The sequence below is a fragment of the Lolium rigidum genome, chromosome 7, assembly GCF_022539505.1.
Source record: "Lolium rigidum isolate FL_2022 chromosome 7, APGP_CSIRO_Lrig_0.1, whole genome shotgun sequence".
NCBI lineage: Eukaryota > Viridiplantae > Streptophyta > Magnoliopsida > Poales > Poaceae > Lolium > Lolium rigidum.
This window is the reverse complement of record NC_061514.1, coordinates 86272073-86298239: the sequence shown is the minus strand read 5'-3', so window position 1 is coordinate 86298239 and position 26167 is coordinate 86272073. Positions and strand designations below refer to the sequence as shown.

General features: G+C 47.8%; 2 protein-coding genes across 2 annotated transcripts; both read right to left on the bottom strand.

Annotated features, from left to right (window-relative positions):
• Positions 1-6307: 6307 nt before the first annotated feature.
• On the bottom strand, positions 6308-8856 carry LOC124678332 (uncharacterized membrane protein At1g16860-like). Its single transcript, XM_047214233.1, has 4 exons — positions 8467-8856; positions 7751-7906; positions 6663-6874; positions 6308-6573 (listed from the first exon to the last, which is right to left on the bottom strand). The coding sequence occupies exons 1-4, from the start codon at positions 8854-8856 to the stop codon at positions 6375-6377; spliced, it is 957 nt and encodes a 318-aa protein (XP_047070189.1). The 3' UTR covers positions 6308-6374.
• Positions 8857-24810: 15954 nt separating this feature from the next.
• Positions 24811-26167, bottom strand: LOC124679338 (homeobox-leucine zipper protein HOX22-like). Its single transcript, XM_047215117.1, has 2 exons — positions 25678-26167; positions 24811-25598 (listed from the first exon to the last, which is right to left on the bottom strand). The coding sequence occupies exons 1-2, from the start codon at positions 26117-26119 to the stop codon at positions 25240-25242; spliced, it is 801 nt and encodes a 266-aa protein (XP_047071073.1). The 5' UTR covers positions 26120-26167; the 3' UTR covers positions 24811-25239.

The following is a 26167-nucleotide window of genomic DNA, read 5'->3' as shown; positions in this document are numbered from 1 at the left end:
TGAGATGGGGGGTTTGGTGTAGGGGAAGTAGGTGTTGTGCGAGTAGCATAGGGAAAAACGTGTTCTACGAAGGTGACATGGTGAGAGATGTGGATTTGTCCCGAAAGCATATCTAGACATCGATATCCTTTGTGTTCATCGGAGTAACCGAGGAAAACGCAGGCCACGGAGCGAGGAGCTAATTTGTGTGGAGAAGTGGCGTAGGAATTGGGAAAGCAAAGACAGCCAAAGACTCGAAGTTCAGAGTAGTTTGGGTGAGAGAGAAAAAGGGAGAAGAATGGTGTAGTATTTGGGTTGGCTTTAGAGGGTCGTATGTTTAGAAGATAGGTGGCTGTTCGAAGTGCTTCGGCCCAAAATTGTGGTGGTAGGGAGGAGTGTATTAGGAGAGTGCGAATAATGTCATTGATAGTGCGAAGGGACCGTTCAGCTTTGCCGTTTTGGGGAGATGTATATGGACACGAAAAACGCAAAAGAATGTCGTGATTAAGAAAGAATTTTCTATTGCTAAAGTTATTAAATTCACGGCCATTGTCACATTGGATGAAACGGATGGGGAGGAAAAAGTGTGTGGTTACATAGCGTTGAAAGTTTAGAAAAAGTGTGTGAACATCGGATTTATTTCGGAGAGGAAAGGTCCATGTATAATGAGTGAAATCATCTAAAATAACGAGATAATACTTAAAACCTGAAATACTTTTATGTGGAGATGTCCAAATATCACAATGTAGCAATTCGAAAGGGAGAGTACTAAAGGAGGTGGAGGAGCTAAAGGGAAGGCGGACATGTTTTCCTTGTTGACACGATTCACAAGTTGAAGACTCATGAGTGTCTTTATTACATGGAATGGAAAAATCACTAAGGAGCGATGACATGGTGGCGGTGTTGGAATGTCCTAAACGCTGGTGCCAAAGCTCCACCGAGGCAAGCAAGGAAGAGGGCTCGGCGGTGGTGGAGGTTCCATGGATGGTGTACAGGTCTCCAGAACTATTGAATCGAGCGATCTCCGCCTTGGTCAGGTAATCCTTCACATATAAACCAAAATAGTCAAATTCAACAGAGACCAGATTATCACGAGTGAATTGTCGAACGGAGATTAGGTTTTTGATAAGAGCTGGTGCTACTAGGACATCACGGAGGAGTAGAGGTTTGGTGGGTGATGGTATATTTGTGTGACCGACACAATATATTGGAATAGTGGAACCATCTCCTAATGTAATGGATGAAAAAGGTGTCGAAGTGCAATTTGATAGCATATTATGTGATGAAAACATGTGACTAGAAGCACCAGAGTCGAAAATCCAGTCCGTACCTGAGTTCCCTTGAGCAGCAAAATTGTTCATGGCCTGTAGAAAGGCGGCTTGATCCCAAGTTGGTGTTGGAGTAGGAAGGAGAGGTGGTGCAGTCAACGGTGATGGCGCGAGGGGCATGGTTGGAAGGTGGTACGGAGCAAGTCCGCCTCCTGGGTTGGTGTAGAGGGAGGACGGTGCAGGACCATACGGATTGGCGTGGATTGGCGATGAGGGTGCGCCGTACATGGGTGGCGGAGCAGCGTAGTATGCTTGCAGAGGAGGCCGTGGTGTGAGCAGCCCTGGAGAGCTGGTGTGAGGGCGCATGCCGGGCCCAGCCGCCCAAGTATGCCGGCGGAGTGCCGGTCGGGGAGGGAGATGTCCATGGCATGAACCAGGCTTGCACCATGCCTGTCCATGGATCCTGGGTGAGACGCCACCCTGAAGGAGCCGGTGGAGGTGGGGCGCTGTAGACGGGCGCTGGCGGCGTGCTGTAGACGGGCGCGGATGGCGGCGGCGGTCGTGGAGGGCGCCAGATGGGGTTTTTGCCCCTGTAGTTGGGACTTGGGCGCCACCCAGGAGGGGGCTGCAGCGTAGGCGCGGGAGGTGGAGGCACGGGCGCAGGAGGGTGGGGCGGCGGGCGGGGAGCGGCGACGAAGGCCTGAGGACGGGCCGCCTTGCGAGTTTGGGTGGTGTCGGCGTGTTGCAGCAGGGAGCGGACCTCGGCGAAGGTGGGGTGTGGGCGCATCATGGGGATGAAAGACGCCTGCTTGTCGAAGTCGTTGCTGAGGCCGGCGACGAGGATGTTGATGAGCTGCCGATCGGACACGGGATCGCCGAGTTCACGAAGCTCGTCGGCAGTAGGTGCTGATGGAGGTGTCACCCTGGACGGTGTTGCGGAGCTCGTTGTTGAGGCTGGTGATGCGGCCGTCAACGTTGTCTTGGAAGAGGTGCCGAAGAGCCGACCAAAGAGCGGAGGCAGTGGCGGCGCTGCGAAAGACGAGGTTGAAGATCTCGGTGGAAACGCGGGTGTAGATCCACTGGATGATGGCGAGATCGTCCTTGACCCATTGCGGATCATCGGGACGAGGCGGAACGGAGCCATCGACATGCCCGCGAAGATTGCAGCGACCTAGATGAACTTCAAACAAATGACACCAATGGTAATAGTTGTGAGCATCAAGATCTAATGTAATTGGGATAAAGGGTGTAACATCAGCTATTGTATCTGTGTAGGAGAGAGCAGAGGGAGGAGGGGCTAGCACGAGAGAGGTGGAGAGTTGGGAGGCAAGGGCTTTGGCTTTGTCGGTGATAAGGGCGTCGCGACGCTCGAAGTATCCGGGCGGTGGTGGCGGCGGCTTGGGAGGGGGGCATACCTTAAAAAGGATCGGTGTCTGATACCATGAAAGAATATGCTTTGTCTCATAAATTAATAATTGATACGTTCAGTTTTACAAAGAATATATAGGGGAATATATAGGGGCCAATGCGGCTAATCCTTACTTGGGACATAAGCAAACCTAAACCGACTTATAATCTAACAATTCTTTTGCTCCGTACCTTCTCCACCTGATAGTTGGAGGAAGGAATGGAGCTGTTGTACATGGGTGGCAATGGGGGGAAGGAAGGTGTATAGGTTTGCAGAGGTGGAGAACCACAAAGACAGGGGGAACACTTCTGCTCATCATCTTCGGCAAGGTTGTTTTGATTGGGCTGTTGGGCATCGCTACTGTTTGAGTACTGACCGTATGAAAGTGAACTTGTGGGCATCACCGTCCAGGCATTTGACGGAGAACTGGGTGTACGGCGATAGCTCCGTTGTCTTGCTTGGGCTGTTGGGCATCTCTACTGCTTGAGTACTGTCCGGGTGGAAGTGAACTTGTGAATTACGAACAAAACCTCACCGTCCAGGCATCTGATGGAGAACCGTTATGTGTAAGATGTACAGTAGCACCGTACATGGAGTAGCATCCCGGTGGGCGGTGGCGAGGAGGTCTTTTGGGAACACCATACAACTAATTGGCACCTGAAGTCCTTTCCAGAATCCATCCCATCACTACAGCTAGGAGAACTCTGGCTGAAGCTCTAGCCAACAGCAACTGGATTGATGACATGAGAAAGCCAATAACAATCGGGGCCCTTTTTCAGGTGTTGACAGTACATGAAGAGATCATGAATTCCCAGCTTCGGCCTGATACGGAGGACAAATGGACATGGCTCTGGGAAGCTAAAAGATCGGCATATCAGCGAAAGCACTTTGCGGGATCCACTACTTGTGATTCAGCGAAAGCAATATGGAGTTCTTGGGCACCCCTTCAATGTAAGCTTGCGGGTTGGCTGCTCATCAAGAGCAGAACGTGGACAGCAGATCGGTTGGCCAAAAGAGGACTCCCACGCAATGAAAAATGTGTTTTTTTGCAACTCTGCTGAAGATGATGCTAAACACTTGTTTGTGGGATGTGCAGTGGTAGAAATTATGCGGGGATCCATACTGGATTGGGCTGGATTCCCTCAGGTCCGATCTGGACAGAGAAAAATAACCGTGCATTCAGGAAAGAATTCAAACCAATTCAGATGATTGTTGTCCAGATCAGAGCGGAAGCACGTCAACGGAGTTGGGAAACTGGGGTTTGTCTCCTTCAAGCAGTATGAGTAGCTAGGCTGGTTTCCTTGGCCGGTCGTCTCAGTCATCTACTTTTTCTTTTGCTTCTTCTGTAGTTCTCTTAGTTAGAGCTATGGAAGCAGACTTTGGAATCAAAATGGTTTAGACTTAGCATAACTAAGACTGAGTACTTGCAATGTGGCTTTAGTGGTGTTAGGTGCGTACAGGGAGATGCTAGTTTAGAAGGACAAATAGTGTCTAAGAGGGACACCCTCCTCTACATGGGATCAATGCTGCAAAGTAATAATGATATCGACGAAGATGGTTGCCACAATATCAAGGAAGGATGGATAAAGTGGCGACAAGCACCTGGCATCCTATGTGACAAGAAGATCTCACAAAAACTAAAAGGTAAGTTCTAAAGGACGGCAATCAGACCGCTAAAAAATAACACATACAACAAATGAGTGTTGCGGAGATGCGCATGCTACGATGGATGTGTGACCATACAAGAAATGATCGGGTTAGGAATGAGGTAATACACGATAGGTTGGGGGTGTCACTGATCGACGAGAAGCTAGACCAACACAGACCAAGATGGTTTGGTCATATCCAGCGAAAGCCTTCGCAAGCACCAGAGTATGAAAAATACAATGAGGGGAAAAGTTGACATGGACGGAAGCGGTACAAAAAGACTAGATAGACTGGAATGCCCCTAAGGGCATCTCCAGCGGGGCTACCCATCCTGTCTTGGGCAGTCGGAAATGGTCCGCGCGAACAGACACGCACGCTCTAGCGGCACGATCCAAGCAGACCGACTCGCACGGACCGACCTATCCGTTCACCAAATTTGGGTCACGGATGCATCGAGTCGGAGAGCACACGCGTCCTCCGCTTGGCCATCATGGGCCCTCCCAAAATGGCCAAAATGAAACGAATAGGTCACGTTGCTGGAGGCGCTGGCCTGTCAGGACGGACATCAGCCCAGCCCAATTTCTATCCGCGGCGCGACCCATAATCGGAAGATTTGGCTCGCCCTGCTGAAAATGCCCTAAAGATTTGGCTTTTTTATAGGGCTGCATGAACATCAACGATCCATGTACCAGAATCTCAGTTTACTTGTTCTTTTTTCTCTCTCCTACTTGTGGTTTCTTTTTGTTCTCGTTGGGTTTCATATCTAGGCTATCCAACTAGCTTGGAGAAAAAAGCTTTGATGTTGTTGTTGTTTCACTCGGTTAGAACTGAAGTATTTGAAGAAGGGTTGTTTTGATTTACTAAAGCCATTTAGAAAGCTGTGCAAAATGACAGCAACCAGAACAAGGGAGAAGATTAGATCATCCAAAAGAATTTGTTTTCTGATTAAGTGATTATAATTTAAACTTATGACTAGGCTTCCTTCCGGAAACAAATGTGTTGGGAAGCGTGAATGCAAAGTCTTGCTCCCATTGACCGCACCATCTTTGCACAGGCTCGGTAGAGCAAATGTCTAACCTGAATGTAAGATATGAAATTCTAATTGGTACAACAAAAGTTGTGCTTGTGGAACTTTACGTCTTAAACTTAAATTTAAAATAAAGACCCAAGTATGTCCTATGCTCTCATCAAATTTGACCTCTACCCAAGGGCTTTCTGCACATCTTTTGTTGTTTTCGCTGCTTGAAGTGATTGCGACAACTACGAAGAGACGACGCTTTTTCCACCAATGCACTGAAAGAACTATCCCTTTGAGTAAAAGCAAACGGTCTCGAAACCGGATAATATGTTTGGTCAAGCAAACTCTGAAGGCTTCTATAAGGCCACTGGGAAAAATTATAGTATTGGCCAAACTACTGAGGGACAAACAAAGCAAAATGACGACAATATAGCACCAGCAAACAGCCAATGAAATGAGATGACAGGGTCCGTCGCTAGTTAAGACGGGACACCAATAATGAGTAAGAATGTGGATTCTTATGTATATGGTTACCTAATACTAGACCTGAATGTCTTCTTGGTGACCTCCTCTTGCTGTGAAGTCGAAGCTGCCCCTGGGCGGTGTACAATGATCTTTAAGAGGCGGTCCGGTGAAGGTCCTATTTGGCGCTTGTCTTGCGCATCTCCTCTCCGAGGCTCGTCTTCAGAATCGAAGCTGCCGGACTCTCCTCGAAGGGTCATCTGTTTGGCATAGGCCAACTTGAGCTTCTTCTGTAGCTTTTGTGGGTAGCCAGGATGGCTAGGTGTGCCCCTGGGGGCGGGGTGTGTGTGGCTGTGGGGGTGCTTTTGGCACCGTTGTTGTTGGTTTTCGCCGGGTTTTCTCCTAAAAACTGGGCACCTTCTGCTTAATGAATGAATGAGGCAAAGCTTTTGCCTCCGTTTTCAAAAAAAAATTACTAGTCCTGTGAGTCCTCATGCAAAGTTTGTGGTCCCATACAAAAGAGGGTTTCAGGGGGAAGGGATTTCATTAAAGTTGTTAGCTGTTGTTACATCTCATCAGTTGTCATAATACTTCATGAAATTCCAGAATTTGGTATGAAGTAACTCTTGTCTACAAGTCTCAAAACTATTCCATCAAAATAAGCTGGAAGGAGAAATGACAGCAACACACAACCTGTAGATACAGGTTCACGTGGAGGAAGTATCATGAGATCTTCATTCTTCTTGCTCAAAATTCCGATCACGCTCAACCGCATGCCTTCACGGATATATCTGCAAGTTTGTGCAATCATGTATAAGATTCCAAGAGCTCAGTCTAGAGACAGACAAAAGGTGTGGATATCCAGGATAAATTTGATTACCCTTCCTCAAGACGGATAATCTGAGCTTCTTCAGAAGAAAGATTTCTTTCTTCTAGCCAACATTTCAAGGTTGAAGATAGTTCAATATTTCTGCTTGTTGAAACCAGAACATTTTCATCGATCAATGGAACTACTTTTGTGCGGTACCCAGCTTTCACCAAGGCTCTTTTACCTGATTTTGCATCCGTTATGTAGAAATCAGCAGCAAACCTCTGCCAAACTCCACAGAATACTTAAATGAGAAAAATACCATACTCCCTCCTTGTAACAATGTAGTGCATATAAGTTTTTTTAAAGTCAAGCGATGTAAAGTTTGACCAAGTATATTGAAATGTTGGAGTATGTATCTGCGGTATTTCACTACAAATCTACTATAAAAGCAGAAATACTATAGAATTACAGAACAGCAAGACTGTAAGACATATTGAACAGTCAAGAAGGATATAAGTTATAACACAAGTGAACTTGACTTCCAAGGAATCAAAATTCTTCAGAAGCTAATAAGATCAACTCGTTCTTACAACAACATACCCTTTGAAGACGAATTAGGTACACATATTGAACTATCAGCCAGAACCTCTTCACATTTGTACACAATTGAGAATGGGAATTACGGTTTCATTTCAATATTGTGCATGAACTGGAACTGAAATAATGTTGCATCGTTAATGGTATTGTGCATGAGGTTATAGCATATTTGTAAGATAGTTGCAGCATAGACCCCTTAAGCTAGTCACAATAAAAGAATATGAGGCTAGGGCGGGGGCGTTAGGTCTGCGTGCCGTGCTGCCAGTAGATTGGGATGTCCACTGAGCTTTTGTGATACCATGCCCTGTAACACACCTCCCTTGTGAGTTGTGATCTTGTAAAACTATCCTTCTTTGCAATGAAATGAAACGCAATGTCATTGCGTTTTCTCAAAAATAAAAGAATATGAGACATTCTGTCCTTTTCTCGAGGGAGCTACTACGTAATCATTAGGATCAGATAGATTGCAGGATGAACGGAATGAATGTGCATTTCACAAATGAAAAGGATAAATGAAATTTCTGCAAATTACATGCAGATAGGCCACAAAGCATTCTTACCTCAGCATGTGTCAGCTTCCATCTTGAACAATTATTCACAGGATTTGCCACCTCAGAACCCCATCTGCCGCATTTTCTAAGCAGCGTAGATGTGTACACACAGTTCTCCAACTTCTCATACGAAGAAATCAACGAAATGTCCCCACATGACACCAACTGCATAAAAGAAGGAACAATACAACATGTATGATATCAGCACACCGATCCGTCTACTCACATTGTTAAAACACACAAGAGAAAACAATGGTTGTACTGCAAAAATAAATCGGCAAGCCCACAAACAAAAATGAAGAATCCTTAGCCTTTACATGGAAGCTACTTCTGCAAGCTTGACAAATAAAGTAGGGATCTATTTTCCCCTTGCAGGATTATAATAACCACCCACCGAAGGTTCTAGTCTGATCTGAGGGGACTAACTTTGGAGATAAGGTCAACGGGCATGCACATTCCACAACAAGATTGGATGCACATGTAGGGCACATCAGTGGAACTGAGACAAGTTGCGGAATTGCTACGTTGCGTGCTTCATACTCAAGCAATCCTATCTTAGATATGGATGCATTTAATTCATACCAGATTTTACTGAAATTGCTGGCCCGCTAAATGGCTGCTCGATTTTAGCAGGCAGGGGGGGTTCGGAACAGAGCAATCGGATTTCCTAGATCAACTGCATTGCGATGCAACAAAAGAAGAGGCAGGAAGTGAAAAAAACGTACGCCGGTGATCTTGACGAGCTGGCCGTCGGCGGCGACGCGGAGGCTGGAGGCCTGGAGGCCGTCGACGAACCGGCGCAGCGCGCGGCCCGACGCGGCATTCCAGAGGAGGAACGCGGAGACGGCGGCCGAGAGCAGCAGCGCGAGCAGGAGCAGCACGGGGCTGCGCACGACGGCGAGGACGAGGGCGCCGAGCCCGATCCCCACCGCGAGCAGCGCCGCGACCGCCAGCGCCGCCGCCCTCGGGAACGGCGCGGGCACCGGGGGCCTCGAATCTCCGGCGGTGGCGCAGAGGTCGTTGAGGGAGGCCGCGGTCGCGCCGGCCTCGGTGTCCTCGTCGTCGGCGGAGGCGGTGGCGCCGCGCCGCTTGCCGTCTTCCCCTCCCGGAAGCATATCCCCTCCGTCAGCCGCTCTGACTGCTCTGTTCCGTTGCTGCTGCCCACCGCGGTTTTCCCCAAAATTTTCTTTTGACCTTTCCGCCCCACTTTTTCTCCGTGGTGGGCTTGGCTCTGCCGTGCGGTTTAAGGAAAACCAGCGTGGCGCACATCCTATGACATGTGGGGTCAACCGTCAGAAGGACCCACTTGTCAGTGATTTGGTCCACGAATTGTAAATTAGCAGTGGAGTGATAAATACAGACACAGAACTATCCCTATGCTTATAGAGCCAACAAAATGTGCGTACAAGTCCTTGTTTGTATCTAGTTAAACATGACATGTGGGGCCATACGTATCTAGGCCGCCGTGTCAGTGAGAGTGGTAGTGCGATGCACTGTGGCTGCAGAGCTGGGACCGTTGATCAGTCCTCGCGTGCTCAGGGCATGCCCAATGCATAGCCCTAGGGGTGTTGCCTCACACCTTTAACTAGGTTCGGGTGGTCCAAAGTAGGTTCGGATGAGGAGGCAGCCTCTTCATCAGGAGACAACCTCTTCAGCCATAAAGTAGAAAATGTGAGAGAGAAAGAGAAAAACCAAATCAGCTTTTGAGAGAAAGACATATTAATGGGACCATAACATGGTATGCATATGTCAAAAGTTTTATCCAAGCCTAGTTGGACAGCTGCCTCCATTGCTCATGCCCTCACTAGTCACATGAGCTCTCTACCACTCAGTGGACTGACTGAGTAGCTGCCACTGCCAGTGAAGCAGTCGGCTTCGTACACTGGCACAATGCCATGATACAGGCGTATCAGCTCCCTGACGCCTGGGCCCAGAAGCGTGTGGTTACCCATCTGCCCAGTGGCTGGCTATCTTATGTGTAAGTATCCTGATAATCACTCTCGGAATTAAGAACATGACAAAGCTTTACGCAGCCTTGTGTGGAATGTTTAATTCCAGCGGATGGGCTGTTGAGGTCACGTGTCTAACCTTTGCGATTCTTTCGAGTTTTGAATCCACACTTGTCCCAAAGCACGGACAAACGGTTGAGACACGGGCTGCAGTTTGCATAATTAGTTATTAGGGTATATACAATGATGATATTTTAGTAGTGATATTTGCTATAAATGCTGAGTTAGCGGAGAGTGAATGTTGAAAAAAGAATTTAGGTTCTCTTAATTAATAGAGATCTCTTGGTATAATCTTTCTCCACACAAATTTAGGATGTTTGATTATTAGAAATAAGCCAAAAAATAACCTATTATACATCATATTTTATTGTTGAACAGTGCTACGTAGCAGCGCCGCACATTTGTGGTTTCGTGCGGCGGCTCCACTGTATCGTTGCAGCATGTAAAAAAGCCACGAAGCGCGCTGCCTCCTCCCTAACCACGCGCGGCTGGTAACAACCATTCCATGCTCCAAAGTCAACCAACTTTTTCCTCCTAGTACATGCAAGCCACGTAGGGATGTAAACGGATCGGATCGGATATTGTGCTTACCATATTTTTGTAACGAATTCGGATCGGAGCGGATAATGGTCGGATTACGGATATGGAGCGGATTCAGACCGGACTCGGATCGGATGCGGATTATTAAGAAAATATACATATAAAAAACAAAAGTATGTTTTTTTATGTAAAATATGTTTGTAATTATAGACTATAGCTAAATATACACACTTCTTCGTACAACAAAGCATTTCTAAAAAAAATTGCTATTATTGTAAAATCGTAATTATAGACTATAGACTATATCATCATTCTAATCATCATGACACCTGTTTGCTATTATTGTGACAATAATAATATTGTAATATGGAAACTAATCTGATAAAACAAAATTCATGTAAATATATCAGCATTTAATCTAGTTTTGAAATCATTGTTTAGATAGATGAACATAATGGTGCAAATGAAAGCTTAGTCATATTAACAGTTTAAGAAATAAATAGTTCAAAAATAGCTTAGCATTCAATGTGTTGGTGCTAGGGTAAGATTTCAGATTATTGCATGTAGTATATATTTAATTCATTTGATTAGCACACAACTGTCATTGAAAATCCATGCATATGAAGATGAATTTAAAATAAATACAACTTTAAAATAAAAATGTTAGAGGTTAAAAAAGGGAAAAAAAGAATAGAAGCCAAAAATGTTTTTTTTAAAGAGGAAGTAAAAGGGCTGAACTTATTGGGCCGTTATACGAGCAACCAGTGGGTGGGCGTGGCTCAGGTATCCCCCACGCAAGGAGCCTGAAATAGGAATGTCCCAGGTTAGGCCCATCTCAGAAGTTTTTGTTGAAGTCTATTAGAAAGGTGGTCTGAAGAAGGCCCATACGGAGAATCTGCCAGGTTGAGGCTTGAGTACTCTCTCATTCCGACTTCAGAGCTTGAAGGAGATTCCGCATTTCCGATTTTTGCAGACTGCACTCCCAGGTGAGTAGGCGATTCAGATTTTAGGATGTTTAGTAGAGAAGCATGCTTATACTTGCACGTCTTGCTCGGGTTTCCTCTACCATGCTTCGGTCAACAAGTAAACCGGATTAGACAACGACTTGCCCGAGTCCCTTAGAGCATGTCTAACAGGCCCCGTATTTCGCTTCCCCGTATAAGGCTCTAATTTCGCCCCGTATCGAAAAACTGCTCCATTTCGAGCCATGCCGTCTAGCAGACCCCGTATTTCGCCCCGTATTTTCAAAAATTAAAACCCCGGGAAGTTCATCTTCATTGATCATAGTAGGGAGCATACACACATTTTGATCATATACTACGGATCATACTACGGATCATACTACTTAACCTACCTCTACTCGTCCGGGATGACGTAGGGGATGAAGGCGATCCTCGCCGCCTCCTCCCGCGCCTCCCGGGCCTCCCGCGCCCGCCGCGCCTCGAACTCCCGGACGGCGGCGATGGCCGCCGCCTCCTCCTCTCGCCTCCGCCGCCGCTTTCTCGGCGGCATCCGCCTCGGACAAGGCGACCGCACGGCGGTAGGCCGCCTCCTCTTCCTCCTCTTCCGCCGCGCCGCTTCCTCCTCGCCGCCTCCGCTTCCTCCGCCGCTGCCGCTGCTGCCGGATGGTCGCCCTCCATTCCGCCAACGCCGCGCGGTCGCGCGGCCCGCTGCGCGCGCCATTTCTCGAACGCCTCGCCGCTCATCGGCTTGAGCGGCGGGTCCTGCTTGTACCACCGCCCACCCGCGGCGAACTCGCGGAGCGGGTCCGGCACGTACGGCGCGCCGGCGTACTTGCGGGCCGCGCGACGGGCTGCCGGCGGGCCGAGAGTTTGCACTCCGGCCCGCCACGCTTCCTCTACGGTGTCCGGCGAGCGGGATCGCTTCGATCCGCTCGCCGGCGAGGACCCTATCGCGGCGGCGGGAGTCCATCCTAGCTTTTGGGGTGGAATGCGTGGCGGGGAGCGGCTAATTGCTCGCCGGAGCGAGGAGGAGGAGGCGGCGGCGCGCGGCGGAGCTAGGGTTGCGAGTGAGGGGTTAACCCCTCACTCGCACCTGCGCCCACTATATGTACGGGGCGACGGGGCCGATTTCCGGGCCCCGTATTCCGCCGAAACGGGGCGGCCCGAATACGGGGCCTGCTAGACGGCCCAAACCGCGCCTGCCCCGTATGTCGCCGGAATTTTACGGGGTGGGCGGGTTATACGGGGCCTGTTAGACATGCTCTTAAAAAGGCAACACTTTGGCCGGTACATCTGTTCCCCGCACACACCTAAAATTGACGCTTACCAACCAAGCCAAGTAAGAACACTCTCTCAAGCTACTTTCAAAGGAGAGTAGGAGACCGTCGACATCGCACAGCGACAGGCAGGGGACCACCGGAGCTAAGCCTATACGTGACCGCCGCGGTGCTCCGGCGACGACTGGGACGTCTTCTTCGCGGGCGGCGGGTGATCGCCTGAGACGGCACGCGGCGCGGAGAAGCACAAGAAGTAAAGTAAAGGAGAGGAATCTTCTTTTGTTTTGCGGGGAGGCAATGCGGATGGGACGATCGACGCGTCCGAGGTTGATCTGGACGGGGCCGGCCGGCACGCAGGTGGCCGGCGCCGGTGGTTCCACGGCAGAGCTCCCTCGCCATCGGAACAGCGACGCCTGGTCGATCATCGTGTGCGGTTCGGCCCAACTCATCCCCGTCCCGTCGCTGTGCCAGTGTGCCCGTCGAGCTTTTGTAGCTTTGCTTCGCCCGATCAGTGCGTGCATGCTTCCTCTCGGCCGGCTGTCGTGCCAGGAGCAGGCCTGCTGATCTAGAGTGGCTCAATCGCTGGCCTGAAGGCTGAAGCTTTTTCTTCAGAGTAATCGATCATGGAGATTTCAGAGGCGAATATAGTTGCTAACCACGCAACAGCCGAAAAAATATCAACAACCGAAAAAATCCAAATATACCGTGAACCGTAAATTAAGCAGTGGATATCAAACAGTTAAACCCACAGACAAGTGATGTTTAGGCGATTAATCAGCACGGAAGGAGGCTCTGCGGTCCTTTTCGCCTTTACGGTGTTCTAGAAGATTCCACGAGCTGAGACGTTCAAACTGAGATTTCAACTTTTGGAGCTTTCACCTTCAGAGCGCTGTCAAGTGGAAAAGCACTTGGAGAGATCACTGATCTAATCCAAGGATAAAGTCTTCCCAATAGCATCAAAGCTAGCTAACATTTGTCTCGTTTGAATTGGCCGAACCGGGTATTAAAAAGTATAGCTAAGATTGTGCATGCAAGCTCGGTGCTTCTTGCACAAATCTGAAAGCGGCTGTAACGACTGGATCAGAATACTAGCTAGCAAACTATTTCAGCCACTTCTCTCGCTCTATATGACCATATTTACTTTTTCCTTGCGGAAGAGGTTTAGACGTCACATGCATGGAGATTCTTTCTAATGGCTGCAATAGCAACACGAATGAAACTGCAACCAGAGTATAATAAAAATCTAGCTTTGTTTATCTTGACTAACGCGCAGAATCCTTTTCAGAGTAGAATAGAGTAGCTAATCCTTATCGGACCAAACAAACAAATTATTCGAGCAGAGATGACCAGCACCATATAACAAACAAAGTATTCATGTTTGTTGATGTAAGAGCATCGGAGAAAAACATCCCAGCCAGGAAAGAGAGAGATAGATAAATACAATTCATTTCCAGCACATACATGTCGTCACTAGTCCCCATCCTAAATTCATTTCCAGCATGAATCGGCGTGACATGTCCCAATCCAAGCTACTCAGATCTCACCACGACAGTGATAAATATAAATAAACAAAGGCATATGTAGACCAGACGATACGCACGGGTCCGTATTAGTACTAAATTCCTTGGCGAAAATCGCCCAAATGAACCTGTGATGTCCTATCCTACACGTCCACGAACTGATCCGCGCGGAGAGTTCTCAGGAACACACATCATTTCGCGTTCCTTTCATGACAACGATCCAGGATGACCCGTATCCTCCACCCATTCGATCGGCCGAGCCACCATTGCATTCCAGAACTCTCTTGCTGCTGCCTCCTCTCCATGACAGTCAGAGATCGACCCTGCACCCGCAGTGCACTACCCAGCTACTACTCCCACACAGTTGATGGATCGGAGGAGCGTTTTCACTCGCTCTCTCTGCACAGTGGTAAAAACGGCCGTTTTGCAGTGTAGCGAGCAGGTCGACAGCGAGCGTGTGCCGAGTCGAATGTTTTCTTGCTAGCCTCCAAAACTGAAAGTTTTGGCACGTATTCAGCTCCTGCGGATTGGGATGGCGACGAGCCGACATCGACTTGCCGACAGCTGCTCGTGGAACAACGGCGTCTCTTTCTTTGACGTGTACTCCGCCCCAAGCATTCCGGCCAGATCACGCGCCAGGACATCATCAGGGAGGACCCGAGGAGTTCTGTATCAGTTAAGCAGCAGCATACTAGCAGATGACAGATCCCAGCCCAAGAACACAACGCGATTTAGTGGTTTTTCAGTGGATTGTGATTGTCGCTCTGAAACTCTTCCCTGCCAGAACACACGAACAGATACAGGAGACAGAGAGATTTTGCGACGCGTAAAACTTTGCGTCTTTTCTGGGTTTTCCTTTTATTCAGAAGGATCAACAACCTTTGCGAAATCTACGCTCTCCACGACTCGTTGCTTCCGCGCCATCCCACGGACGAAGTCGTGCAGAGCGATCCTACAATATCGCTAACTCTGAACGTGTACAGGCACACGATCAGATCCTACTTATTCTGAAATCAACAGAGGCCAAAACAACTACCACAGCGACAGACTCTGTCGTGTGTTACAGATTACAGAAAGAGACTAACAAACCAACGTGTCAACATGCTTAACTACTAACAATCTCTCCCTTAAGCCTGTTGGCGCTAACCAGTGTCTGACATCCCAATTCGCTGCCTCATCTCCAGAAATTTAACTCTCCCTAGAGCCTTGGTCAGGATGTCGGCGAGCTGATCTTCAGTCCGGACATGATCCATCACGACCTGTCCCTTCTCCACACACTCACGAATGAAGTGATAGCGTGTTTCGATGTGCTTGCTTCTGTCATGGTAGACAGGGTTCTTGCTCAATGAAATTGCAGATTGGTTGTCTACCTTCAGCATAATCTTGATGTTTGTTTCTCCGAACAGATCACCCAACAACCGAACAAGCCAAACTCCTTGGCAGGCTGCTGCAGCTGCTGCTATGTATTCAGCCTGGCAAGAGGACAATGCAACTGTCTTCTGTTTTTGAGACGACCAGGTGATTAGGCTGGAGCCGAGATAGAAGATAATCCCAGTTGTGCTTTTCCTGTCATCGACATCCCCAGCTAAATCACTGTCGCTGTACCCTGTCAGTTGTAGTTTCTCTCTTCCTTCTCTTTTGTAGAAGCAGCCCAGATTCAGAGTTCCTCGCACATACCTCAATATGTGCTTTACTGCCACCAAGTGCTCTTTAGTGGGCTTTTCCATGAAACGGCTGACCACGCCAACCGCATAGCAAATGTCCGGCCTTGTATGAGTCGGTATCTCAAACTCGCCAACTATGCCTGCGGTAGTCGGCTGCATTCACAGGAGGGCTCTTACTCGTCTTTGCTCAACTTCAGCTTGTGCTCAAGAGGAGTAGCAACCGGGTTGCATTTCTCCATGCCCCATTTCTTCGTAATCTTGGAAGCATATCCAGTTTGTCCCAAGAAAATCCCCTCCGAAGTTTGCTTTACCTCCATCCCAAGGTAATAACCGAGCAAACCTAAATCACTCATACTCGAACATTTTCTTCATTTGTTCCTTGAATGCAAGTGATCTCCGAGATCTTCTCACTAGTAATGATGAGGTCATCCACATAAACCCCAACAAGTAGACTGGAGCCTGCCACAGCTTCTTTTGTACACAAGATATTCAATCGGGCACCTCTCAAAACCCAAAGCAGTCAGTGTTCTATCAAGTTTAGCATTCCAGGCTCTTGGAGCCTGTTTTAACCCGTACAGTGCTTTCTTGAGTCTGAGTACCTTGTGTTCTCCACCTTTATGCTCGAAACCGGGAGGCTGAGCTACATAAACTTCCTCCTCTAAGTCACCATTCAGAAAAGCTGATTTGACATCCATGTGATGGATTTCCCAGCCCTTTTGTGCAGCTAGTGCAGAATTAAACGCACTGTTTCCATACGAGCGACAGGTGCAAACACTTCTTCATAATCTATTCCTTGTCGTTGTACATATCCTTTGGCGACAAGTCTCGCTTTGTGCTTCACCACAGCCCCGGCAGAGTCCTTTTTAAGTTTAAAGACCCACTTCAGGCCTATAGCTTTGTGTCCCTTTGCGGATCACACAACTTCCATGTGTCATTCTCGGTGATGGAGTTCATCTCCTCCCTCATCGCCCGCTGCCGCTTCTTGATTTTTTCTCGCTTCCCGGAACGTGGCAGGTTCCTCTTGGCCGAGAAGCAGAGGTTTGAGTACTCAGCCTCTACCTCTTCTGTCTCCTCATAAATCTCACGGAGCAGGCGCTTGCCTTGTGGTCCTAGTGAGGGCTCAGACCAAGGCGATTCTGGTGCTTGAGACGGCCCAGGTGACACTTCACCTGCAGGTGCTGCAGAAGGTGACGTTAACTCCATTGGGGGCGTGGTGCCATGTCCAGCGTGACATGTCTTGCTTGCAACCTGCGGTGCACTCGGGGAAGACTGATCAGGGCAAAACTCTCCCGTGGCAGCAGATTCTGGAATTTTCTCTGTCGCGGCAGGATTGTCACGTGTGCTCGCTGTTCCTATTGTCGGATAGTGAACAGTAAACACACTTTCAGGTTCAGGTTCAGGTTCAGTAGCTGCGACTGGATGCCATTCCCATGCCCTGTCCTCTTCAAAGACCACGTCTCGGGTCACCACAAGTCTATTCTTCTCTGGATCATACATGCGGTAGGCCTTAGAGCCTTGCTCATAGCCTATAAACACCATTTGAGAGCTCCGATCTGATAGCTTGGTAATTCCGGGACCTACTTTTTTCACATGTGCCACACAGCCAAATGTTCGCAGATGACCAACTGATGGCTTCTTCCCATGCCAGGCCTCATAAGGTGTCATACCTTTTACACTCTTGGTCGGAGAGCGGTTCAGAAGGTAGACAGCAGTGGTTACGGCCTCTCCCCAAAACTTGGCTGGGACACCCATGCTCTTCAGCAAACTCCGAGCCATGCTAACCACAGTTTGATTTCTTCTCTCCACTACCCCGTTCTGCTGAGGAGTATATGGTGCGGTGAGAAAGTGTTTTATACCGTGATCATCACAATAGCTTGAAAATTCATCAGAGGTGAATTCGCCTCCTCGATCGGTTCTTATCGACTTCAGTTTCAAGTTTTTTTGTGCCTCAGCTGCCTTCTGAATCTTCTTGAGGGCCTCAAGTGCCTCATCTTTGGTGCTAAGCAGGGCCAACCACATATACCGGGAGAAGTCATCAACAACCAACAGGAAGTATCTCTTTCCTCCTGGTGTTGCTGGCGTAATAGGCCCACAAAGGTCACTGTGTACTAACTGCAGCTGTTGCGAGGCTCGAAATTCTGAAACCGCTGGAAACGGTGAACGGCGTTGCTTGGCTAGCATACAACCGTCACATACCTGCTCAACCTGTTCCAGCACAGGCATGCCATTGACCATGCCTTCTGCAGCCAGAGACCTCAGAGCACGGAAGTTAACATGGCCAAAACGCATGTGCCATAACCAACTCTGCTCCTTTGCATGAGCAAGCAGACACACTGGCTCTGTAGGTTGCAAGTTCAGAATGTACATCCGATTCTTGGTCTTGTTCACCTTTGCCAGAATTCTCCTTTGCTTGTCCCACACCGTCAGTACACCATCACCTCCTGAGTACTTGCAACCAATCTCATCTAACTGCCCCAAGCTGATGATGTTGCTCTTAAGCCGAGGAATGAAATAGACATCTGTCAGCACTCTATGTTCACCTGTGTGACACTGCATGAGCACTGATCCACGGCCGCATATTTCTACCGTGTTTCCATCTCCAAATTTCACCCGTCCATTGACAGTTTCATCAAGTTCTGCAAATTTGTCCGAGCAGCCAATCATGTGGTTACTTGCCCTCGTGTCTAGATACCGAAATTATCTTGGTTACCGGTGAGCTTAGGCCGAACTTTCTCCTCATTCAGCGAGTAACCTCGCTCGTACCGAGACTCTGTCTCTGGTGACAACTCACACGCTTCCAACATCAGCAGCGCCGGGTTGTCCTCCTCCATCTCCACAAGGTTCACCTTCTCCTTCTTTGGCTGAGGACAATCAGACTGAAAATGCCCTTTCTCATTACAAGCTTGTAGCATCTTACCTTGGCAATATCAAATTTTCCCTTCTTTTTCTGCTTCGCTTGATCCTTGCCTGGCTTGCCGTGGTCACCACCCTTCTTGCCAGCGGGGCTGCTCGAGCTGCCGGCATTGTCTCCGCCCTTCTTCCCTTTCAGGAGCTGCTCCAACGCCTTTGACACGAGCATCAGCTGCTCCTCCTTGCCACCACCGCTGCGGCGGCGCCCACGCTGGTTCTCCTCGTGTGAGGCGAGCCGCCCGACGGCCTCAGCGACAGACATGGTGGTCAGATCTCCCCACTGTTCAATGGTGTTCACCACATCGGTAAACCGACTAGGCACCGCGCTGAACAGCCGATCAATCACCGCCTCGTCGGTGATCTTTTCACCGAGCGAACGGATCTCGGCAACGAGAGTAGTCAACTTCTGGGAGAACGCAGTGACGGTCTCGCCGTCGTCCATCTCCAGTCGATCCAGCTGCCTCTTCAACTGCTTAACACGCGCCTTTTTCACACGATCCTCACCAACGCGCATGCGCCGGATCGCCTCCCAGGCCTCCGCCGCGGTGTCGTATTCCGCAAGGGCCATCACCATCGAGTCCGGCACTGACTGGGACAGGGCCGCGAACGCGTCCTCGTCCTTCACCGGATCGAACTCACCCTTTCCCTCAATCGCCGTCCAGCAACGGAGGGAGCGGAGGATGATCTTCATCTTCACCGACCACAAACTGTAGTTCGTGTCGGTCAGCTGCGGGTAGTGGATCGGGACGCCACCTCCTCTCGGCGCCGAATGCGGCACCACAGCGCCGCCGCTGGCCGAGGCAAGATCAGTGTTGATCCTCCTGGCCGGCGTCGTGTACGTGCCGCCCCGGTTCCCGCTGTTCCGCGGAGTCGTGTCGCCCATCTTCAGTCACCACCGCCAACACACCTCCACCAAACACCGCCACCACGATCGCCTCCAAGAACCAGCGGCTCTGATACCAAATGACAGATCCCAGCCCAAGAACACAACGCGATTTAGTGGTTTTTCAGTGGATTGTGATTGTCGCTCTGAAACTCTTCCCTGCCAGAACACACGAACAGATACAGGAGACAGAGAGATTTTGCGACGCGTAAAACTTTGCGTCTTTTCCGGGTTTTCCTTTTATTCGAAGGATCAACAACCTTTGCGAAATCTACGCTCTCCACGACTCGTTGCTTCCGCGCCATCCCACGGACGAAGTCGTGCGGAGCGATCCTACAATATCGCTAACTCCGAACGTGTACAGTGCACACGATCAGATCCTACTTATTCTGAAATCAACAGAGGCCAAAACAACTACCACAGCGACAGACTCTGTCGTGTGTTACAGATTACAGAAAGAGACTAACAAACCAACGTGTCAACATGCTTAACTACTAACAGCAGATGCCTTCTTTGATTTAGAGAATTTAATGGTGTTTTCAGGGTTTTAGATCTAAATGAACTTTTTCCTATCTAGATTGTTTGATTCCCTGAATTAGAATCCTTAAAAAAAGGTTTTGCTTTCTTTTACTGCTCTGTATTAAAAAAAACTTACCCACTCAGACTTATTCGCATAATTTCTTAATCTTACCTGCGGTGTTAAATCATTTCTTACCAATCAATGCAAATTTGACGGTTTGGAAGCTAAATAAGCTCTAACTTAATTCTCAGTCGAACAAGAATTACAAAAAAAGGCTCTAAATAGATGACAGAGGTACACTCTTTAATGAATTGATGCATAAGTTCCCTAGAACCAAAGTTAAATAATATAAATCTAAGCTGCAGAAACCTAAAACACAGCACAATTTGCAATTTAAATACACATAGAATTTTAACAAACACAATCTAAGATGTTCCACTTTGTCAAACCAGTTAATACAATTGGGAAACAAAGCTCAACAAGAGAAAGATCTTTTTTTTTAGATAATGGGCGCTTTATTACTCAAGAGAAGCAATTACACCCGACCTCTGCATAGCTAAGATGCACACAGCCGTTTAAACCATTCTTAACAAAGTTCTGGAACTAAAAACTGTCAAAATACACAACACTTATGAATGTAAAACGCCTAGGAAGAGGTAGGAGGACCAATCCGTAGATTATGCTGCCACCCATGTAGGGAAAAAGTATCCCTCGCCGTATCCTCCAACCGTGTACAGACCTCCGTAAACAGGTCTCGGTTCTGCTCCTTCTGAAGTGCAGACCACGAACGGAGAGTAGCCGTACATCTCGTAAATAACTCCGCATAAGAGAACAATCTTTATTATTAAAAACTTTGTCATTTCTACTCAGCCATAGCGACCATATCATGGCAAACGCCCCCACCCTAATAAACGTTCTGAATCTGTGATCAATACCGTGTAGCCAATTACCAAAAATATTGGTCACACTAGTTGGGGGATACAGATCTGAAGCTATTTGGATGCATGACCATATAGACCTGGCAAAGCGGCATTGGAAGAACAGATGCTTAATTGTCTCATCTTGTTGACAAAAAACGCACTGTGAATTCCCATGCCAATTTCGTTTCAGAAGATTGTCTTTGGTTAGGATTACTCCACGACGCAAATACCAACCAAAAATCTTAACTTTTAGCGGTATCTTCATCTTCCAAATTTTTTTTGTTCTTATCAACCGGTATATCTCGGTTGGAGGATGGCATTATATAGTGAACTTACGGAGAATTTCCCATTGGACCGTAAGTTCCAAATAAACTCATCATGCCCTTCCGACAGCTGAACGGATGCCAAACGCAGCAGCAAGGCGTTCCATGCAATAAGTCTCGGACCGATTAAATCTCGTCTAAACGTCACATTTGGTGGTGAGGTTGCCATTACGTAAGCAATGGTATCACTTTTGCGACGGACAATGCCGAAGATTGCCGGATATTGTTCTCGAGAGGGGCCTATTCCCTAGCCATGTATCCTCCCAAAACCTTATCTCGCGATCCATCCTTTATAATGAAAGTACCAAATTTGAAGAAAAATTTCTTCGCGGCCATTAGGCCAGCCCAAAAATGCGAATCTCCCGGTTTCCAAAGGATTTGGGATAACGCTTTTTCTCCTATGTACTTCCTTCTAACCAAGGTTTGCCATACGCCATTCTCGGTAAGGAGTTTAAAACAAGAGAAAGATCTGCTAGAAAAAAAAAGTTCTTCTTATCAATCTTGAGGCTGAGATAAATTTAGATCGAGTGTGGTATGGCAAGACTTGAAAGAAGGTTAGATGGAGACAATAAGGCAAAGACAAGAAAGAGCATAGTAATTTACCTCAATTTGAACTTGCCAAGCTATTATCATCTTTCATGCTACTATCTAATTTAAGTTACATGAAAAGTTGGTAAATCTTTGTTATTGTTGGACTTTTGAATCATTGACAAAATTTATCGAACAAAATTTAACTTATTTTGATGGATTTTAAGTTGGTGGGCTGAATTTAAGTCAAGAGACTAGAAAATATAAGTAAAGTACATATTAGCTAGATTTGTCACTATTGTCAATAATAAGAAGAATACCGCAATTGCAGTTACACTAACTTTCTGCACATGATAATTAGCACATTTCAACATCATGCCGTACATAAATATGATCATTACAACATAGTATTTTGAATTCAAGTTCGACATCTAGCATAGAGTCACAAAGTAAGATGCATCCTCAACACAACATACAATTTCATCGTCTGTGCATAGAACAACACCACAAAACAGGAGATTCTCTCTCAAATGGCATCACTAATTCACCATCATTGCCTACCTAGCCACCATTGCCACCATTTCTCGAAAAGAACCCTCTTGAAGCAAACATTTGGTCACAGTAAATCTCTACATAGGCTTGCAAATTCTAATCTAGGACACTTGGGTCCAGGAACATGATCATATGTTCATTATCCATTCTATTGGAAAATTCCTCGGCAGCCACCTTCATCTCCTCAACCTCGGCCGACCTCTCCTCTGTAGATGCCCTCCACTCTTCAGTCGTCACCATCCTCTCCTCGACCTCCCTCCGCCCCTCCATTTCCTTGTTCTTCAGTTCTATCCTTTGAGAAGCAATGTACTTCCTCACCTTCATCATGTTGTACAATGACTCTTTGTAACGGAATTCTCCACTCCCTTCGCCCTCTTATTCTTTGCTTTATTACCACCATCAAAACTATTTCGATTGAATCAGGATAGAGGAATGGTACTACTTGATCCATCATCATCGGTGTCAACCAAAAACCCTCTCTAGCCGAGCTAGAGGTAGTCTTCTTCTTGTTGGGGTTTCATTGATGATTTTTTTCATTTATCATTGTTCTCTGGATTTTCCAACAATAGTGCAAAGTGAATGACTTACCTGGCTTCCCACCTTCTTTGGTTTTCGCATGAAAAAAGTTTGAGAAATGTTTATATACAAATATAAAATAATAGTAAGAATAAAGTGCACACACAAATGATCAAATGTAGAAAACAAGTAGATGATCTCACCTTATCTTCAGAATTAGTCCTACTTGCATTGTGACGATCAACTTGATCACAGCAACATGACCATTAGAAATAATCCATGCATGTTTATCGTATTGAAACAGTGTTGGGAGAACCTTGAGTCCTAGCCATGCCACCCTTGAGGAGAAGCATGTATTGATCATGGATTTCCGATATTTGTTATTATGTTTGTTCCTTCCCAACAATTGCATCTAACCCAATACTCCACCCCCCCGCGCGCACTGCAGAAGGCCTCTTCTTTCTTTTGTGAGAAATTAATTAGGTCCTCTCCGCATACATGTAGTATGTTAAAAAAAATACCTCAATAAGATCTTTATCATTTGTCAATTCTATTGATGAATATTATTGTTGGAAAAGCTTGTGCTAGAATTGGAATTTCCAATGGAGGACCAACAAGTTTTAATGCATGAATGACTCATTGCTCATACTACACGCAACATGAACGGACATAATAGAGATCATGTGTACTATATTCATTTTGTTCTAATTGATAAATAAGTGAAATGTGAAAATAAATTGAACCATATGCAAAAAAAATTAGTTCAGCCTAATTGAAAACAAGTAAATCATTCAATAATTTAATTCAATCCTAAAAACTCAATACATAGCATAACGACATGATAATTCAATCAAAAAAATTAAAAAACAAAATTGCTTTGGAGGCATTTTGTGGAACAACACGAGTGATCGTGGTGGTGGAAGACTCCGGCTGGGGCTCAAACTTTGGTGCGGGTGTTAGGGAAAGCGCGTTCATGTTCGTTCGTGGTGCAAGAGGAGGCATGGGTGCTTAGGGAGCCGTCACCTTCTTGCATGTTGCACCGCCACTACCGGATTGCGTGACAGACTTTTATGATTTTGCTTCTATGGGGCAAGGCTGGTAGGGAGGGAAGGGGGTCCTACTGCCCTGTACCTAGCGGCGGCGGAGGGAGGGGTGGGGGGAGGGCACGATGGTTGAGGCTGCGGCGCCAACCCAAGGCACCTAGGGTTCTTGGGCGTCATGAAGTGGTGGAGGGACCGTGGCAGGGGACTGATTGAAGGAGGTTAGGATTGGGTTCCATAGCGGCTGCGATGCCAGGGGATGGCAAGGGGCACGGTAGGAGGGAAGGAGAAGAGTGACGGTAAGTTTCATGATTGGTCGTTGGGCTGGTCCGACGCAATTTTGAGGGATTTGTAAAAGCAGCGTTGGATTGTCAAATGTGAGCAATGGATGCTCACTAAAAATATTGAGAATTTGCCTGGATATAGGTGAGCACTTTGAGCTGTTTTTCGAAAATCCATAGCATTTTCAGGGGAGCTCTTGGAGATTCTATAAGATAGTTAAAACTGCGGTGGCCCATGTTGTACCATACAAGGATTAGACTAGCCCCAATGAGAGTATCATAGCTAGTATCATGCATGCCATGTTGGCAAAAATCTGATGTGTCACATCAATTAATGAGGTGAGAGATGAGAGTAGTATCATAATATGATACCGTATCATGACACATAAACCTAAAAAACTTCATGACAAATACATCATGTACACACATTTGCATTGAGATTCTACAAAACATTAAATATGACATAAGTATGATATCATATTATGATACTATGCATTGTGGAGGTGGTATCACAAACTAGTATCATGTACATGATACTAGTGTATGATACTTCCCATTGTGATTAGTCTTAGTGTGTGGGTTGTGGCTGTTTATTACCACATCTTAAAAGTTGGAGCTCCCATAAAACTGTAACCATGGCCCTAAGTCCTAGCATGATAGTTTATTACCACATCCATTCCTAAATATAAAATGTTTTGGGTGATTAAATTGAACTTCTAAAACGCTTTATGTTCAGAAACAAATGGTACACCATTTATCAACCTTAAATCCAACTTTAAATCCATAGCGCCCGAGAACAAACAGAATAGCTGATGCAAACTCTATACCAATTATCTCTAACTGAAACCATTTTTAGCAGCATCCAAATCACCAGTCCCATCCATTGGCCAGCTGCCTCCTAGGTTTCATCATTTCAGTCCCTTCCCCTATCTTACACGGACCCACCTGTCATTCCCTCATACCCATTCGCCTCTATCGATCCCAACAGAATGCGAGACTAAGCACAGCATGCACGTACTAACACAAGCCTACGTGTACAACTAGGTGGACCGTTCAGGCCACCGCATTCCACTCGAGAGGCGGCCACGGCCACGGCTCCCACAGCTCCGGCGTGGCGCAGAAGGAGTCGGGCGGGAAGCCTCCTGCCGCCCCGTCGTCGTAGTGGAGGTGGTCGCCGCAGTCGGACTCCACCGAGAGCGAGACGTCGGCCGGCGTGGCGCACGCCGTCCCACCGAGCACGCAGCTCTCGAGGGGCTCGACGTCGAGGTCGACGCACCCGGCGACGACGTTCCTCTTGTCGTCGTCCAGCTCGTCGTTGTTGCAGCTGCTGCTGCTGGCGGTGGCAGCCGTCGCGCCGCCGTCCCGCTCCCTCAGCCGCTCGCTTAGCTCGTGCACCTGCATATTGAATTTTCCTTAATTAGCTCATGGATGAAGTATTGGGAAGGAAAAAAAACAAGGACAGTATGCTTGGCGTGGCGCGTGTGAATCAACCAACGATGGTTACCTGTGCGGTGAGGGCTTGCTTGTCCTGCTTGAGGCAGTCGACGCGGGATTGGAGGGCGTCGTACTTGGCGCGGAGGGCGGCGAAGTCGTGCTCGAGCTGCTTGGTGCGCCACCGCGCGCGCTTGTTCTGGAACCAGATGGCGACCTGGCGCGGCTGCAGGCCCAGCTCCCGCGCCAGCTCCGCCTTCTCCCGGGGCTCCAGCTTGGCCTGGCGCGCGTGGAACGTGGACTCCAGCGACCGTATCTGCTCCTCCGTGAACCGCCGCTTCCTCTCCGCCCTTCCACCGCCCCTCCCCGCCGAGAACTGCTGCTCGTCGACGTCGTCGTCGTCCATCATCGGCACGCACATCTGCCGCTGCTGCACGGGCAACGGCGGCGGCATCATGAACTGGTGCTGCTGCTGGTGGTGGTGGTAGTCAGCTCGATCCATATTCGATCCAATGGGCCACTGCTCCGACGGGTCGCTCGATGCTTCTTC